The sequence below is a fragment of the Megascapheus bottae genome, chromosome 22 (genome assembly GCF_031878675.1).
Source record: "Megascapheus bottae isolate mThoBot1 chromosome 22, mThoBot2.hap1, whole genome shotgun sequence".
NCBI lineage: Eukaryota > Metazoa > Chordata > Mammalia > Rodentia > Geomyidae > Megascapheus > Megascapheus bottae.
The window spans coordinates 2,952,337-2,965,402 of NC_143530.1; the positions used below are offsets into that span (position 1 = coordinate 2,952,337).

The 13,066-nt window shown below is 46.7% G+C and overlaps 1 protein-coding gene across 1 annotated transcript in view; it reads left to right on the top strand.

Annotated features, from left to right (window-relative positions):
* The window catches only part of Pkhd1 (PKHD1 ciliary IPT domain containing fibrocystin/polyductin), a 262,115-nt gene that overhangs the window by 33,559 nt on the left and 215,490 nt on the right, over nt 1-13,066 (top strand). Inside the window, exons 26-34 of the mRNA XM_090356513.1 lie at nt 725-830; nt 2,400-2,675; nt 3,292-3,422; nt 5,458-5,593; nt 7,573-7,768; nt 8,251-8,318; nt 9,182-9,355; nt 9,438-10,069; nt 10,980-11,002. Coding sequence (XP_090212639.1) covers nt 725-830; nt 2,400-2,675; nt 3,292-3,422; nt 5,458-5,593; nt 7,573-7,768; nt 8,251-8,318; nt 9,182-9,355; nt 9,438-10,069; nt 10,980-11,002 — 1,742 coding nt within the window. The remainder of the gene's footprint in view (nt 1-724; nt 831-2,399; nt 2,676-3,291; nt 3,423-5,457; nt 5,594-7,572; nt 7,769-8,250; nt 8,319-9,181; nt 9,356-9,437; nt 10,070-10,979; nt 11,003-13,066) is intronic.

Below are 13,066 nucleotides of genomic sequence, written 5' to 3' on the forward strand. Positions count from 1 at the left end.
AAAAAGTTGGCATATAGTACAATTGTGCTACTTATCCCATTTTTTTTTTTGCCAGTCCTAGAGCTTGAACTCAGGGCCTGAAAACTGTCCTTGGACTTTCTCAAGGCTAGAGCTCTACCACTTAAGCCACAGCACCCCTTGTGGATTTTTCTATGGATGTGGTACTGAGGAATTGAACCTGGGTCTTTGTGCATGCTAGGCAAAGCACTCTACCACTGGGCCAAAGTCCTGGCCTCCCCAGTGGATTTTGCTTAACATTTCCATTTATAAGAAACTTCACATTTATTTATTTATTGTAATTAATAGAAGGGTTACAGTTATATTCACCAGCACATTTTTTTTTTTAATTTGTGGGTCATGGGCTTGAAATCTGGGCCTGGGCGTTGTTCCTGAGCTCTGCAGCTCAAGGCTACTGGCCTATCCCTTGAGCCACAGCCACACTTCTCATTTTCTAGTGATTAATTAGAGATAAGGGTCTTTCATTTTTTTTAGTGCCCAGGTTGGCTTTGAACAGTGGTCCCCAGATCTCAGCTTCCTGAGTAGCTAGAATTACAGGTGTGAGCCACCGCGCCTGGCTTAAGCTTCACATATTTTGATGACTTTAGGTTTATTACTGGAACGTGGAAGAAAGAAGCTATGTTATGTAAATCACCGGTACACTTTCCCTTGAGAAATCCTCACAAATAGGTTTTGAGGGCCCCTCTTTTACTTTGTCCCGCTGTAGGTGGTCGTGGAAGTGAATGACATCCCAGCGCACTGTGCGGGCTCCTGCTCCTTCCAGTTCATCCAGGGGTCGACTCCGCGGGTCCACTCTGTGTGGTACTCTCTTGGTATGGCTTGTGATTTGCTGAGGGGCGGGGCATGGATCTTCCCCTCAGTGGTTTTATTAGAAACCACCTAGCAGCCGATGTCCAGGAAAGAGTGCATTTGTTTTTAAGTGGAAGTTGATTGGTGTGACTGGAAGTTTATTTTTAGTCCATCTGAAGAGTTTTTGTTATTGAGACGGAGGACACGTGAGCTCTTGATGTGTTAACAATCAGTGCCAAGTTCAAGGCAGTGCGAAGGAGAGAGAATGCAGTTGAGAATTCATTGTGTACACCACAGAATTGAGAGAAGTAGGGGAAGGGGCAGACTGACCTGGGGTGAACCTATTGAAAGGAAGACACAGATCAAGGTGCACTGTGTACATTGACTGCTTTGTTAAGTGGGAAAAAAGTCAATGCATGGCCTAAAAATTAAGAAAAGTGAGGGAAGCGGTGAGTTGGGAAGGGTGAATGAGAACGTGGAAAGGAACGACATGGATCAAGACCTTCTACTGGATTCATAAACTGCTTTGGTGAATGACAACGCCTTTGTACACCTACTTAAAGATAAAAAATATTAAAAAAATCAATGCCAGGCCTGGCACGGTGGCTCATGCCTATAATCCTAGCTTCTCAGGAGGCTGAGATCTGAGGATCTCGGTTCAAAGCCAGCCTGGGCACTAAAGAACATGAGACTCTTATCTCCAATTAACCACTAGAAAAATGGGAAATGTGACTGTGGATCAAGAGTAGGGCAGTAGCCTTGAGCTGAAGAGCTCAGGAACAGTGCCGAGACCCAGCGTTCAAGCCCCATGACTCACAAAAAACAAACAAAATCAAAAACAAAAAATCAAAGCCAGAAATCTACAGTGAAAAAATTCCAGTGGCTTAAGGGCCAGCACTGAATTTTTTTCTCTTTGTTCTTATTTTGAAAATATTATTAATTTTTAAAAAAATGTAAGCAATGGGCTGGGAGTGTAGCCTAATGGTAGAGTGCTTGCCTAGCATGCTCGAAGACTTGGGTTCAATTCCTAGGTACCACATACATAGAAAAAAGCCGGAAGTGGTGCTGAGGCTCAAGTGGTAGAGCTCTAGCCTTCAGAAAGTCCAAGGACAGTGCTCAAGCCCTGAGTTCAAGCCCTAGGAATGGCAAAAAAAAAAATGTAAGCAATGTCCTGTGACTGATAATTCAGATGAAGGTAAGGAATTACAGTCTTAAATGTAGTTGTAGAATTTTTAAGTCATCAGCCAACTTCTAAATTATTATTATTATTATTTTTTTGCCAGTCCTGGGCTTGAACAGGGCCTGAGCACTGTCCTTGGATTTTCTCAAGGCTAGAGCTCTACCACTTGAATCTCAGCACCATTCCAGCTTTTTTTTTTTCCACTATGTATATGGTACTGAGGAATCAAACTTGGGACTTTGTGCATGCTAGGCAAGCACTCTACCATTAGGCCAAACTCCCGCCCCCCCCCCAACTTCTAAATTTTAAGAAGAGGAAGGCTAAAGAGAATAAACATCTGGTGGTGTCTTATGTAGAGGGCTAGCATGGAGAGATATTTTGGCTTTTCAGTTTCTTCTCTCTGTTGTTTTAGATGGTGACACCAATCTCCTAGTTTACATGACTGGAACTGGGTTCTCGGCTACTGCCCAGGCCTTACAGGTTATGGTGAATGGAACAAGTTGTCCAGTTGTTTTCTTGAATCACACCAACGTGGCCTGCCGGACAGGCTTGCTGCCGATTGGAGTGCATCCAGTCTCTCTATTGGTGAGACCACTGGGTCTCGCCGTCAGTGCCAGCGGGGAAGGTCTCTTTCTCTCCGTGGGGACCAGGCTGGAGGCTGTGGAGCCCAGCAGAGCGGCAGAGATCGGTAATCTGGCGGGGTTTCCTCACTATGCAGCTTACCAACATGGAGAAGCCCAATGCTCAGTGTCACAGGACAATCCTTAGCGAACGGTGTCCTAAACATTTCTGCTCGTGAGCGACAGTCTTGTGCCCTTAACTCACTTCTCACATAGAGAGAGCGGTTGGCTTCATGCTGCCATCAGACACAATGAGGCCAGTCACTGAGTCATTGAATGTAGTTCAGTATCCACGCATATGCATATGTACATATGTATATATATGTATATGTGTGTATATACATATATTCATGCTTTTTGAGCATGTGTTTTGAGCAGAGTTTCATTCTTTTTTTTTTTTGCCAGCCCTGGGCTTGAGCTCAGGGCCTGAGCACTGTCCTTGGATTTTCTCAAGGTTAGAGCTCTACCACTTGAGCCTCAGCACCACTTCTGGCTTTTTTTTCTATGTATGTGGTACCAAGGAATCGAACCCGGGTCTTCGTGCTAGGCAAGCACTTTAACCACTAGGCCAAATTCCTGGCCCCAGAGTTTCATTCTTGAATTTGCTTTTCTCTTGTGAGTCGTGGAATTTTTGTTGATCTGCCAGGCTATGACTCTGATCTAAAAATCCTGTTCTGAGTGCAGGAGGACTCTGGGCCACCATCCGAGGGTACAGTTTGGAAGGGATTCGCCTGGTGTTATTTGGGTCTCGATCTTGTATCATCAATGCCACAGCAAGCAATTCCCGGAGGATTCAATGCAAAGTTCCACCCCGGGTAAGAGGGCCACAAGGAGTCCTGGATGAGTAACTACTCTTAACATAAGATGGTTAGAAAGTCACTTCTTAGAATTCTATTAAATGGCATGAACTTCTCATCATGACAGTGTGCTTATATTATTTCTACTGTTTGTTTTGCTGTAAGGGAAAACAGAACCACCTTGTAATAAACTCCAGTGAATTCCTCTAAAGCAGCCATGGCAAGCTGTCATAGTGTCGGTGACATAGAATAAATAAAGCTTGTGAGACTTAGACATTCTTGAAATCTTTCATCTTTCTTAGGCAAATGACAAACAGAAAGTTTCACCAGCAATTTTGTTTTCTGGGATAGATGGGAATGGTGAGGGTAAGAAACTTCTAGAACAAGTCCTCCCTCCCTCTTTCCCTCCCTTCCTGAAAGATACAAATGGGTTTCAGTTCAACAGGCTAACATAAGAGTACAATGCATCTTGATCGTGTCACCCCTTCCCTTATTCTCCTGGTTCTTAGGAGATCTCTGCTTGGTACTTCCCTAATGTCACCCCTGTCCTGTCAATGCAAGTACCCAGGCTCTCCTTTCATTCCATTAGTGCTGTCTTCTGACCCACTGGGGGCTTGAGGTGGTCGTTTTCTGGTGGTGTTGTGTCAGCCACATGCATGACTGCAGTTGGATTTTCTATGCAGGGTTGACAGTCTTGTCACCAACATTTCTAGCACCTCTGTGAACCCCAAAGATGGTCATCTACTGGACAAATAAAGACTCATCCCCTCAAAGGCAGGGTTCCAAACATCTTAGGACTTTATCACATCCAGTTCCTTAAATATTATGAAAAGCTAGCCTTTGTATGTAAACTATGCACAATTTGAATATGTGATTGAATTGTAATTTGTTTAACTATTCTCTATTAGTGAACATTTAGATAATTTCTAAGTTTTTTCCTGTTATAAACAACAGTTTTGGTCATCTTAATATTTTAAGCACATTTATTTTCTCAGGGAAATGAAGCTGCATTGTAAAGCTTTTGATGTACAGTACCCTGTCATTTGGAGTTCATTTCCACTTTATTCTCCCCTATCAAGGTGCCAGTAAATGAGTTTTGGCACAGTGGACAAGTGTGGGCATCATTGTTTGTATACACTTAACCTCTTAATGGGTAAACTCTGTGCTGTATTTGTTTTACTAGAGGGGAAAACCATTAGCAAAGCAAACTTTTAGTTTTGACCCAAGTTGTACATACAAAGGTTAAAAGGTAAATAGTTAAACAACCAAGCTCTTTATCCCCTTTTCTTCCTCCTTTCAGTCTCCCTTTTGAAAGCATCACTTTTAATTCTTTTGAATATAATTGGAGTAACTTTCTTTTGTTAAACCTACAGATCATATTTATACTATATTTATTTACATATGTTAAAAGTATTTAAATGCTGCTGTTAGACATAGGTATCACCTTTCTGTTTTTCCCCAGATTTCCTTTATTCCATTACCTCCCTTGAGCTTCTTTCTTATAATACAAATGTGTAATCCTTTTCCAAGAAGATTCATAATGTCCATTGCTCTTTTCCCTTGTAGCTCTGCTTTCCAATTTTTTAAATAAAATTTATGCTGGTTGTTTTCTAGATTTGTTCTAGAGATTTTTGTCTCCCTACTCGCCCTGATGTAGGTCTTCTGAGTAGGCTTGCTGTTTCCTGGAATTCCTATCTTCTCTTTCTTCATTGTCATTTGTGTATAAGATCACAGCCTTAGGAAACATCATACAAGGGCAGTTTCCTTGGCACCTGCATGTCTGAAAGTTCTTTCCTGCTTGATAAATAGTTTAGGTGGCATAGACATTCTCACCTACCATTTAAAGCAGATCCTTTGCTTTCTTTTCAACCAACACTCTATTTTCCATAATTAAATTTTTGTTAAGTGGGGGGGTGGAGGAAGAGTCTTGAAAATAACAAATACGTATCTGCCTCAACTTGGTTGAAATTAGCCTTATAAACTAATTCTACATGCAATTCTCCTCTTCCCTCAAATCACACTGAGACTGGATCTTGGAAATGGTCTTTTTCAGGGGGAAGACGGATGTACTGTGAATGTGACAGTGGTCAGAGGGGCACATGTTGCTGTGCTTGCCAGGGCATTTACTTATGTCCCTTCTTTGAATCCAGTGGTTGTGTCTCTGAGCAGAAACCAAAGCAGCATAGCAGGTAAGACATGCTATCACTATGCGAATAACTTTTTCTTAGAGCACCAATGACGCTGAGCACTGGTGGCTCACGCCTGAAACCACAGCTCGTCAGGAGGCTGAGATCTGAGGATCATGATTTGAAGCTAGCCAGGGCAGGAAAATCTGTGAGACCCTCATCTCCAATTAACCACGAAAAGCTAGAAGCAGAGCTTGTGGTTCAAGTAGAGTGCTGGCCTTGTGCATAAAAGCTCACGGACAGCACCTCAGCCCTAATTTCAAGCTCTGGGACCATAAAAAAATAAATAAAGACTTCAATCAGGGGCCTATAAATCTTGTTATATTCCTTTTGTCATGTTAGCTATCATTAGTTTTCTTTTTTTTTTTTTGCCAGTCCTGGGCCTGAACACTGGCCTTGGACTTTCTCAAGGCTAGAGCTCTACCATTTGAGCCTCAGCACCACTTCTGGCTTTTTTCTATGTATGTGGTACCGAGGAATCGAACCCGGGTCTTCATGCATGCTAGGCAAGCACTTTAACCACTAAGCCAAACTCCCGGCTATCATTAGTTTTCTTATTTCCAATTTCTTATTTTCCTTTTTGAAACGGGATCAGAATTCAAATGTAACCAATCAATATTTGCTGAGCACATACCATATGCTAATGTAAGTAGTAAAGAAGAATAGATTTTCATGAATGCTTTTCACTAATAAGATTGGTAGTCTCAGTTTATAGCAAGGAAATTAAGTAAAAGAAAGAAGAGTAACTTATCTAAGATGCCATCTTCGGTTATCAAGTTGAGATTTAAACTCCAGGAAGTTTGCATGTAGGTCCCAAACAATTAGCTTCTTATAGTGTGAAGCACCATTTTTGTCAGGAGGTCGAATTGTGACAATTATTTAGGACAATTGGAAAATCTGGTGCTGTGAATAAGCAAGAATCCTTAGCAATAATCACATGAAATCATTTAACCACTCCAATGACTCAGGTGAGAGGATGGAATTATTAGTATTTCTTGTCATGTCGTAGTGATATAGATTGGGAAATGTAGCAGTGATCACCCCTTTCTGATTACGCAAATGCCAGATAAAAGAGTTTACAGCAGCCACAACTGAGGGTTTAGCATAAAAGGGACCATCATATTTGCACAAGGAAAAAAAGCTTGAACTCAAAATTTTCTGGTACTATTTTCATCTTCACAAGGAAGAAAGCTCAAATTTAGCCTTTTTCCTCTTCTGGTACTATTATCATTTTCCACAACTCCAGAGAGCATAAATAAAAGGAAGTGTCCTGTACCTTCTCAATACAATTCAGCTTAGGTGGCACAGAAGAATTCACTGCCTCAGGCAACCAGAATATGTAAGATTCCCTTGTGGTATAGATTCTCCCCAATAAAGTTAGAAGAAGGAGGAGGGAATTCCATGTTCTATTCAGATTTCAGTGATTTAGGCTTTTAATATAATTTTCTACCTATAATGAAAAGAATAAATTCATTTTATCAGTGCCTCAGAGGCATCAAGGGTTAGCTTGACAAATGACCAAGAGCCCAAGAAGTTCATGTTATTATTTTATTGTTAAACACAACAAAATGCATCCTGTTCAGAATGCACTCCTGCAAGGTAACATTCCTATAGGGAAAATAAAGCAGGTGTTCTGGAGGCCACAAACTGAGCCAGCCACCCATGGCTCACGCCTGGCATCCAGCCTACTCAAGAGGCAGACATCTGGAGGCTTGAGGTTGAAGCCACACCCGGCAGAGAAGTCCACGGGACCTCAATGGCAACTAATTAGCAAAAATGCTGGGTTGAAAGTGTGACTCAAGTGGTAGCAAGCAAATGGAGTCAGGCCCTGGTTACTGGCAAAATTATCCAGAAAGTGTGGCAGTGATTGTGTGAAGGAGGAAATGAGTCTTAGCGTTTTTAACCAGGGCATTATGCACAGAGCTGGCTGTGGCTTGGTCCAGGCCCCTGGTGGTGGAGTTGATGGGTTGTTCTGCACGCAGGTGGTGAGCTGCTTTTCCTTGGAGTGTCCCTGCTGGAGAACCACACAGAGCTGGAGGCGGAAGTCCGCATCCAGGACACCCTGGCGCAGATTTGTGCACAGACAGCTCAGGGCCTGGAGGTGCTTCTGCCGCCACGGCCACCTGGCCTCCACACAATCTCAGTCTCCATCAATGGGCTCAGCATTGGCTCACAAGGGTGAGGTGGCCTCAGCGCTGATGGAGGGTTTGACCTGGGGTCTAGGGAGCCAGGTGGAACTCTGGATTCCAGTGAGGTCTTTTATCTTTGGAAGTGAGGAGAAGCCGACCTGAGAGTCCTGACACGGGGAATCCTGACCCTTTGCTCCCAGGGCTAACACAGGGGAACAGTTTCGCTTGCTTGGTGGGGGACAGAGAACCTTCTCAAACTTGGTTGGAGTGGGGTGGGATGGGCTTTGGTAGTAGAAGGGAAATCTGGGGTGCAGGTCTTTGGAGAGACTTCACAAATCCATGCCTCCCTCTTAGTCCTGCAAGACCCCTGTCTAGTCTTCCCCTGCAGGCTCCCCACCCAGCATCTCTTCAAGCCCCATCCCTCTGCCCTTTCTCTCTTCTCCCTACATGTGAACCTGGACTGGGCCATCCTCCTCCTCTCCTCTCGCTTGTTCTGCTGTCTTCTGAGCTCCACATCCCCATCTTTCGTAGGGTTGATCTTCGTATCCACTACATCACGGAAGTTTTTACCAGGAGTCCTTGCTGTGGGTCCTTTCTAGGTGAGTTCTGACATCACTGATCTTATTTAGTCAGCAAATCTTCCAACATTTTGCAATGATCTCTAAGTAGTTGTTTGAGGGCGTGACCACCATAAACATTTATGTCACCCCTTCCAACATTCTCACCCATCCCTCCCTTCCCTGACGCTTCTTAATGGACCAAGCACCTTGAGTTAATTCATCTACCTGTGTCTGGAGCCATGGCAGCATGGAGAGGGGCCTTCTTAGTCCCTGGGGGCTGACAGTGGATTTCACGGTTTTCACGGCGTGGTGGCAGTGTCTACGTGAGCTTAGGAAGTGAAATGCATTTTGTGAAGAGGAGATGGCCTGGGCTTCTCTGTGGAGTAGAAAGTCAGTGCTGGGACACGGCAGAGCAGACACTCAGAAAGCAGGGAGCTTCCTGCCTGCGCCTTCAGAGAGAGAGCGAGGGAGCGTGAACCAGGCACGGTGCTCTCTGTGAGCACAGGGCCGCCTTTCCAGCCCATGGTCTACAGCTTGGCTTGGTTCTGGGGAGCTGTGCGTCCCCACTCTGGGCTAGAGAGCTAGTCAGTGTCTAGGCAGGGGTGGGGTGGGGGGAGAACCCCACAACACTCAGTGCATACAGTGCCCGCTGGAGATGTGAGAGGAGGGGCGGGGGGGGGGGGGAGAGCCTGGGGGTGGGAGGGGAGGTGGGGGGACCTGGGGGTGGGAGGGGAGGGAGGAGGGGCCTGGGGGTGGGAGGGGAGGGGGGGAAGAGCCTGGGGGTGGGAGGGGAGGGAGAAGGGGAGGTGGAGGGCCCCGGGTGGTGGGAGGGTGGCATCCATCCACTGGTGAACGGCGTGTGCACCCCTGGCCACCCCCTCGTAAGGATCCCAGAAACCCAGTCCAGAAGGACAGCGTCCGGGAGCAGAGCCCACCCGGCCGGCCCGCGTGGCCGTGGGGGCGGCGCCTGCGGACGTCCCCGCCGTCCCCGCCGTTCCCCCCACCCCGTCCCCGCGTCCCCCCACCCCCGTGTCCCGCGTCCCCGCCGCCCCGGCACGCGTTAGGAGGAGGAGGAGGTGGGGAGGCGGTGGTGGGGCGTCCTCGACGTCCTCGACGTCCGGCCGCCGCTGGTCTAGCGCTGTCCTCCGTCCTCCCCAGGCGGAGCGGCCCCCGGCGTGCCCGGCGTGGGCCTCGGCAGGGCCCCCGCGCGGCGTCGCGTCCCCGTGGAGGTCGGGGCGGGCGGCGTCCGCGCCCCGCGTGCGCCTCCGGCCGGTGAGGACATGGACCTGGGCTTCGCATACTACGAGGACAACGCGGGCGCCACGCCGGCGGGCGGGGCCGGGCGGGGCCGGGGGCCGGGCGGTCGGGCCACCGCGCTGGGGCCCGAGGGTCCGCCCCGCGCCCCACCCCGCGCCCGCGCCCTGACCCCGGGCCCCCGGGCCGCCGCCGCCTCGGTGACAGCCCTGACCCCCACCCTCGGTGAGCGGGGCGAGGGCGCTGGGGCGGGGGAGGACTGCGGGGACCCCCCCTCCTCCGCACGGGTCCACCCACCGTGCCAGCAGAGCCCCCGTGCTGGGTGGAGGAGCCCCGACCGCGCCGAAATCTGGTCTCAGGAGAAGCGGCCTCGAGGGCGCAGGCTCTGCCCGCAGAGCACCCTGGCCGCCCGCCCTCCGCGGAGACCTCTGTCCGCCTCCCCTCGTGCGCCCTGGCGCAGCAAGGCCTGGAGCCCGGATCCCGCAGTGGAGGGGCTGGACTCTAAACGTCCTGTGCATGGAGAATGGAAGGTCACGGTGACTTCATTGCCTAGGCAGTGACCGAGAAGCTACTCTGATGGCCTTAGATCCAGAGAGGTCTGGAAAAAAAGAAAATGCCCGTGCTGCATTTTAAAGACACGTCGCAGAGGCGCGTGGAGAGGGGATCCTGTTCCATATGCTCTGAAAATTCGGGGAGGAAAGTCCGTAACAGAGTGGGACAAGTACACAGGGGGATTTGTATTTCTACTTTCATTGAATGCACTTTTCTATGGAAAGCTTAAACTCCAACTACTACAAATAGCCGTTGCTTTTCTGTATAAAATGGTTACTTTTTTCCTTTCTTTTTGTTTTTGAAGCCCTCTTGCGGGCTGTTGGTGGCTCACACGCCTGTAATCCTGACTACTCAGGAAGCTGAGATTTGAGGATAGTGATTTGAAGCCAACCTGGGCAGGAACGGCCGTGAGATTTTGTTTTTTACTTTCAATTAATTATATATAATAAATATATATAAGCCAAAAGTGGAGTTCAAGTGCTCACCAGTCTTGAGCACAAAAGCTCAGGGATAGTGCACAAGTCCAGAGTTCAAGCCCCAGGACTCCCCCCTCTCCCCCAAACACACACCAAGAGGTGGTTAGGTGGTTGTAGGTGGATGGAATCTGATAGAATGGCAGGGACCAGAGCTCAAGGAGAGAAGAATTTGAGGATCCAGACCTGAGGCTGGTTGTGTTTAAGAAGGAGATACTGCCACAGGACAGCGAAGATTAGCGTGTTAAGTAGAGAGACAGTTGCCTCTGAGATCACAAATGTGTTTTTTTGCCCCTCGAGGCTGCCTTCGGGGGAGGCTCCTGCATGTGTTTGGAGAGGGATTTTCTCCTGGGAACATCTCAGCTGCCGTGTGTGGTAATTCTTGCCAAGTCTTGCCTAATGCAACCGTGTCTGCTTTCAGCTGCTTGGTTCCGCCCCTGGATGGTGAGTACAAACACCACACAAGACTCTAAGCACAGCTGAACATGGTGTTCTTTGGCCTATTCTGTTTTTGTCATTATTGCTATACTGGCAGCTACTTTTCCTGTGGGTTCCTAGGAACAAATTTTCTCTGTGTTCTCCATCAAAAAGTGATCACCTGTGCTCTTATTTGCAGTCCCATGATGAGGCAAGAAGCAAGTTTGGATTCTTTCAGGAGGGGAGGAAAGAAGCTGGTGGGCTTGCTATGAGGCAGAGTCAAAGGGCGGAGATGATCCAGCTGGACATCTCTTGTTTACTTTGTGCCAAGCTGGACATCTCTTGTTTACTCAGTGCGTGGCACTGAGGGGTGAGCATGCTTGCCTCGGGCAGACCAGGCAAGGGTTCTACCGCCAGCCATTTCTGCACCATTCACTGTGAGGTCTCAGTTTCTTAATTCTTATTGTAGACCAAAGATCCCACTGCAGTGTCTACGTAGCTACCAGAGCACTGACTTCTGCTTCCGTTAAGGAAGAAAAAAAAGCTAAGATCACTCATCGTCTTAAGCTGCATCACCATCAAGTAAATTGTGGTGTGAGAATCACTGTCTTTATGGGAGAGAGATTACAGAGCAAGGTGCAAAGCTTTATACACATGACACTGACCCATTGAGTTCCAGGGAAAAATACAGGGAAGGAAATGACCATTCTTACTCCTGGGCCTCTATTTGAGGGAACTCAAATTAAGCCAGGTTATTCTCTTGATTACGTAATCCTAGTTCTTAGACTGTTTCATTTGAGATCCACACGTAAACATTCTGTAGAGTGTCTGAGGCTACACTGTTATATATGTTGTCTGCAGTCTGAATGTGGGCTAAGGGTTCATGAAGTGATAAGCTTGGAGGTTAAGTTGGTGATAGCGCTGGCACTGGTGGTTTCCCTGTCTGTTGCCCTGTGGGAAAAAGAGGAGGAGAGCATGGAGGAGGGAGGAGGGAGAAGGGAGCATGAGGAGACACAGCCCTTGTTTAAAGTCCTAGAGACGGAATTTGCCATTGTTGTGTGTAAGTGCAACGTGGTGGAAGAGAGACTGGTTTCATAGTGACAAAATGAAGACTAAGCAGCAGCTGGAAGTTTAAGATTGTCTGCTTCTTTTCCTGGTCAACCCCCTCTCCTCCTGGATCTGTGGGCACAGAATGTATGCAGAAGTAGTATTTCAAATGCAATGAGGAAGTAGGAGATAGTGGTAATGCGATGAAGATACCATGTTTCTATGCTCTGGCCGTTCATGCTGCTTCAGTTTGGAAGTGTAGGGTTTCTCATGTGTTCTTTAAACTAATAGCAAACTGTGAAGTTCTTTTGTATTATCACAAAACACGTTCCCAATGGAAGTACAAAGTAAAAATCCATGAAGTTTCAAGTCCAGGAAAATTCTGACATTGGAAATTTGATCACACATAGTAGAAAACAATACAGTTATTATATTTTAAAAGATGTGTTTAACAAAAACAAAGCATCTCTCAACTTTTTGAGGTATTGAAGAACAAAGTATTGGAGTAGAGAGTTGTAATTCTTAACATGGCCACTAGGTGACACCAACCATTCACCAATGCGCAAAGCAAACGTTCAGAGAAATCAGTTGACTATTTTACTCTTTGTTAACAAAGTTTTCTAAATACCTTCCATCTCATGGCCTAAAAAATGGAGATGAGTTGATGAGGCCAAAATCCAGAGCTTAAGTTCGTAAGATGCAGGATGAGATCTGGGAATTCTGTAGCCTGGATGAAACTGAATAAAAATAAATTTTGAGTATAGAATTGTTTTTTTCCCCTCAGTCTATTATAAAAATATAATGAACAAAGGGATAATTATGCAGAAAATTTCTAATAATTTCCTTCCTTTCATACACCCCCAACTCTGCTGAGAATCTGTTTTTTTTTTTTTTTACATTTTTTTCATTGTTATTATAAAGATGATGTACAGAGGGGTTACAGTTACATAAGTCAGGAAAGGAGAACATTTCTTTTTGGACATTGTCACTCCCTCCCTCACTGTCTCCTAGTTTTGTCCTCCCATCCCCACCCACAAATTGTAT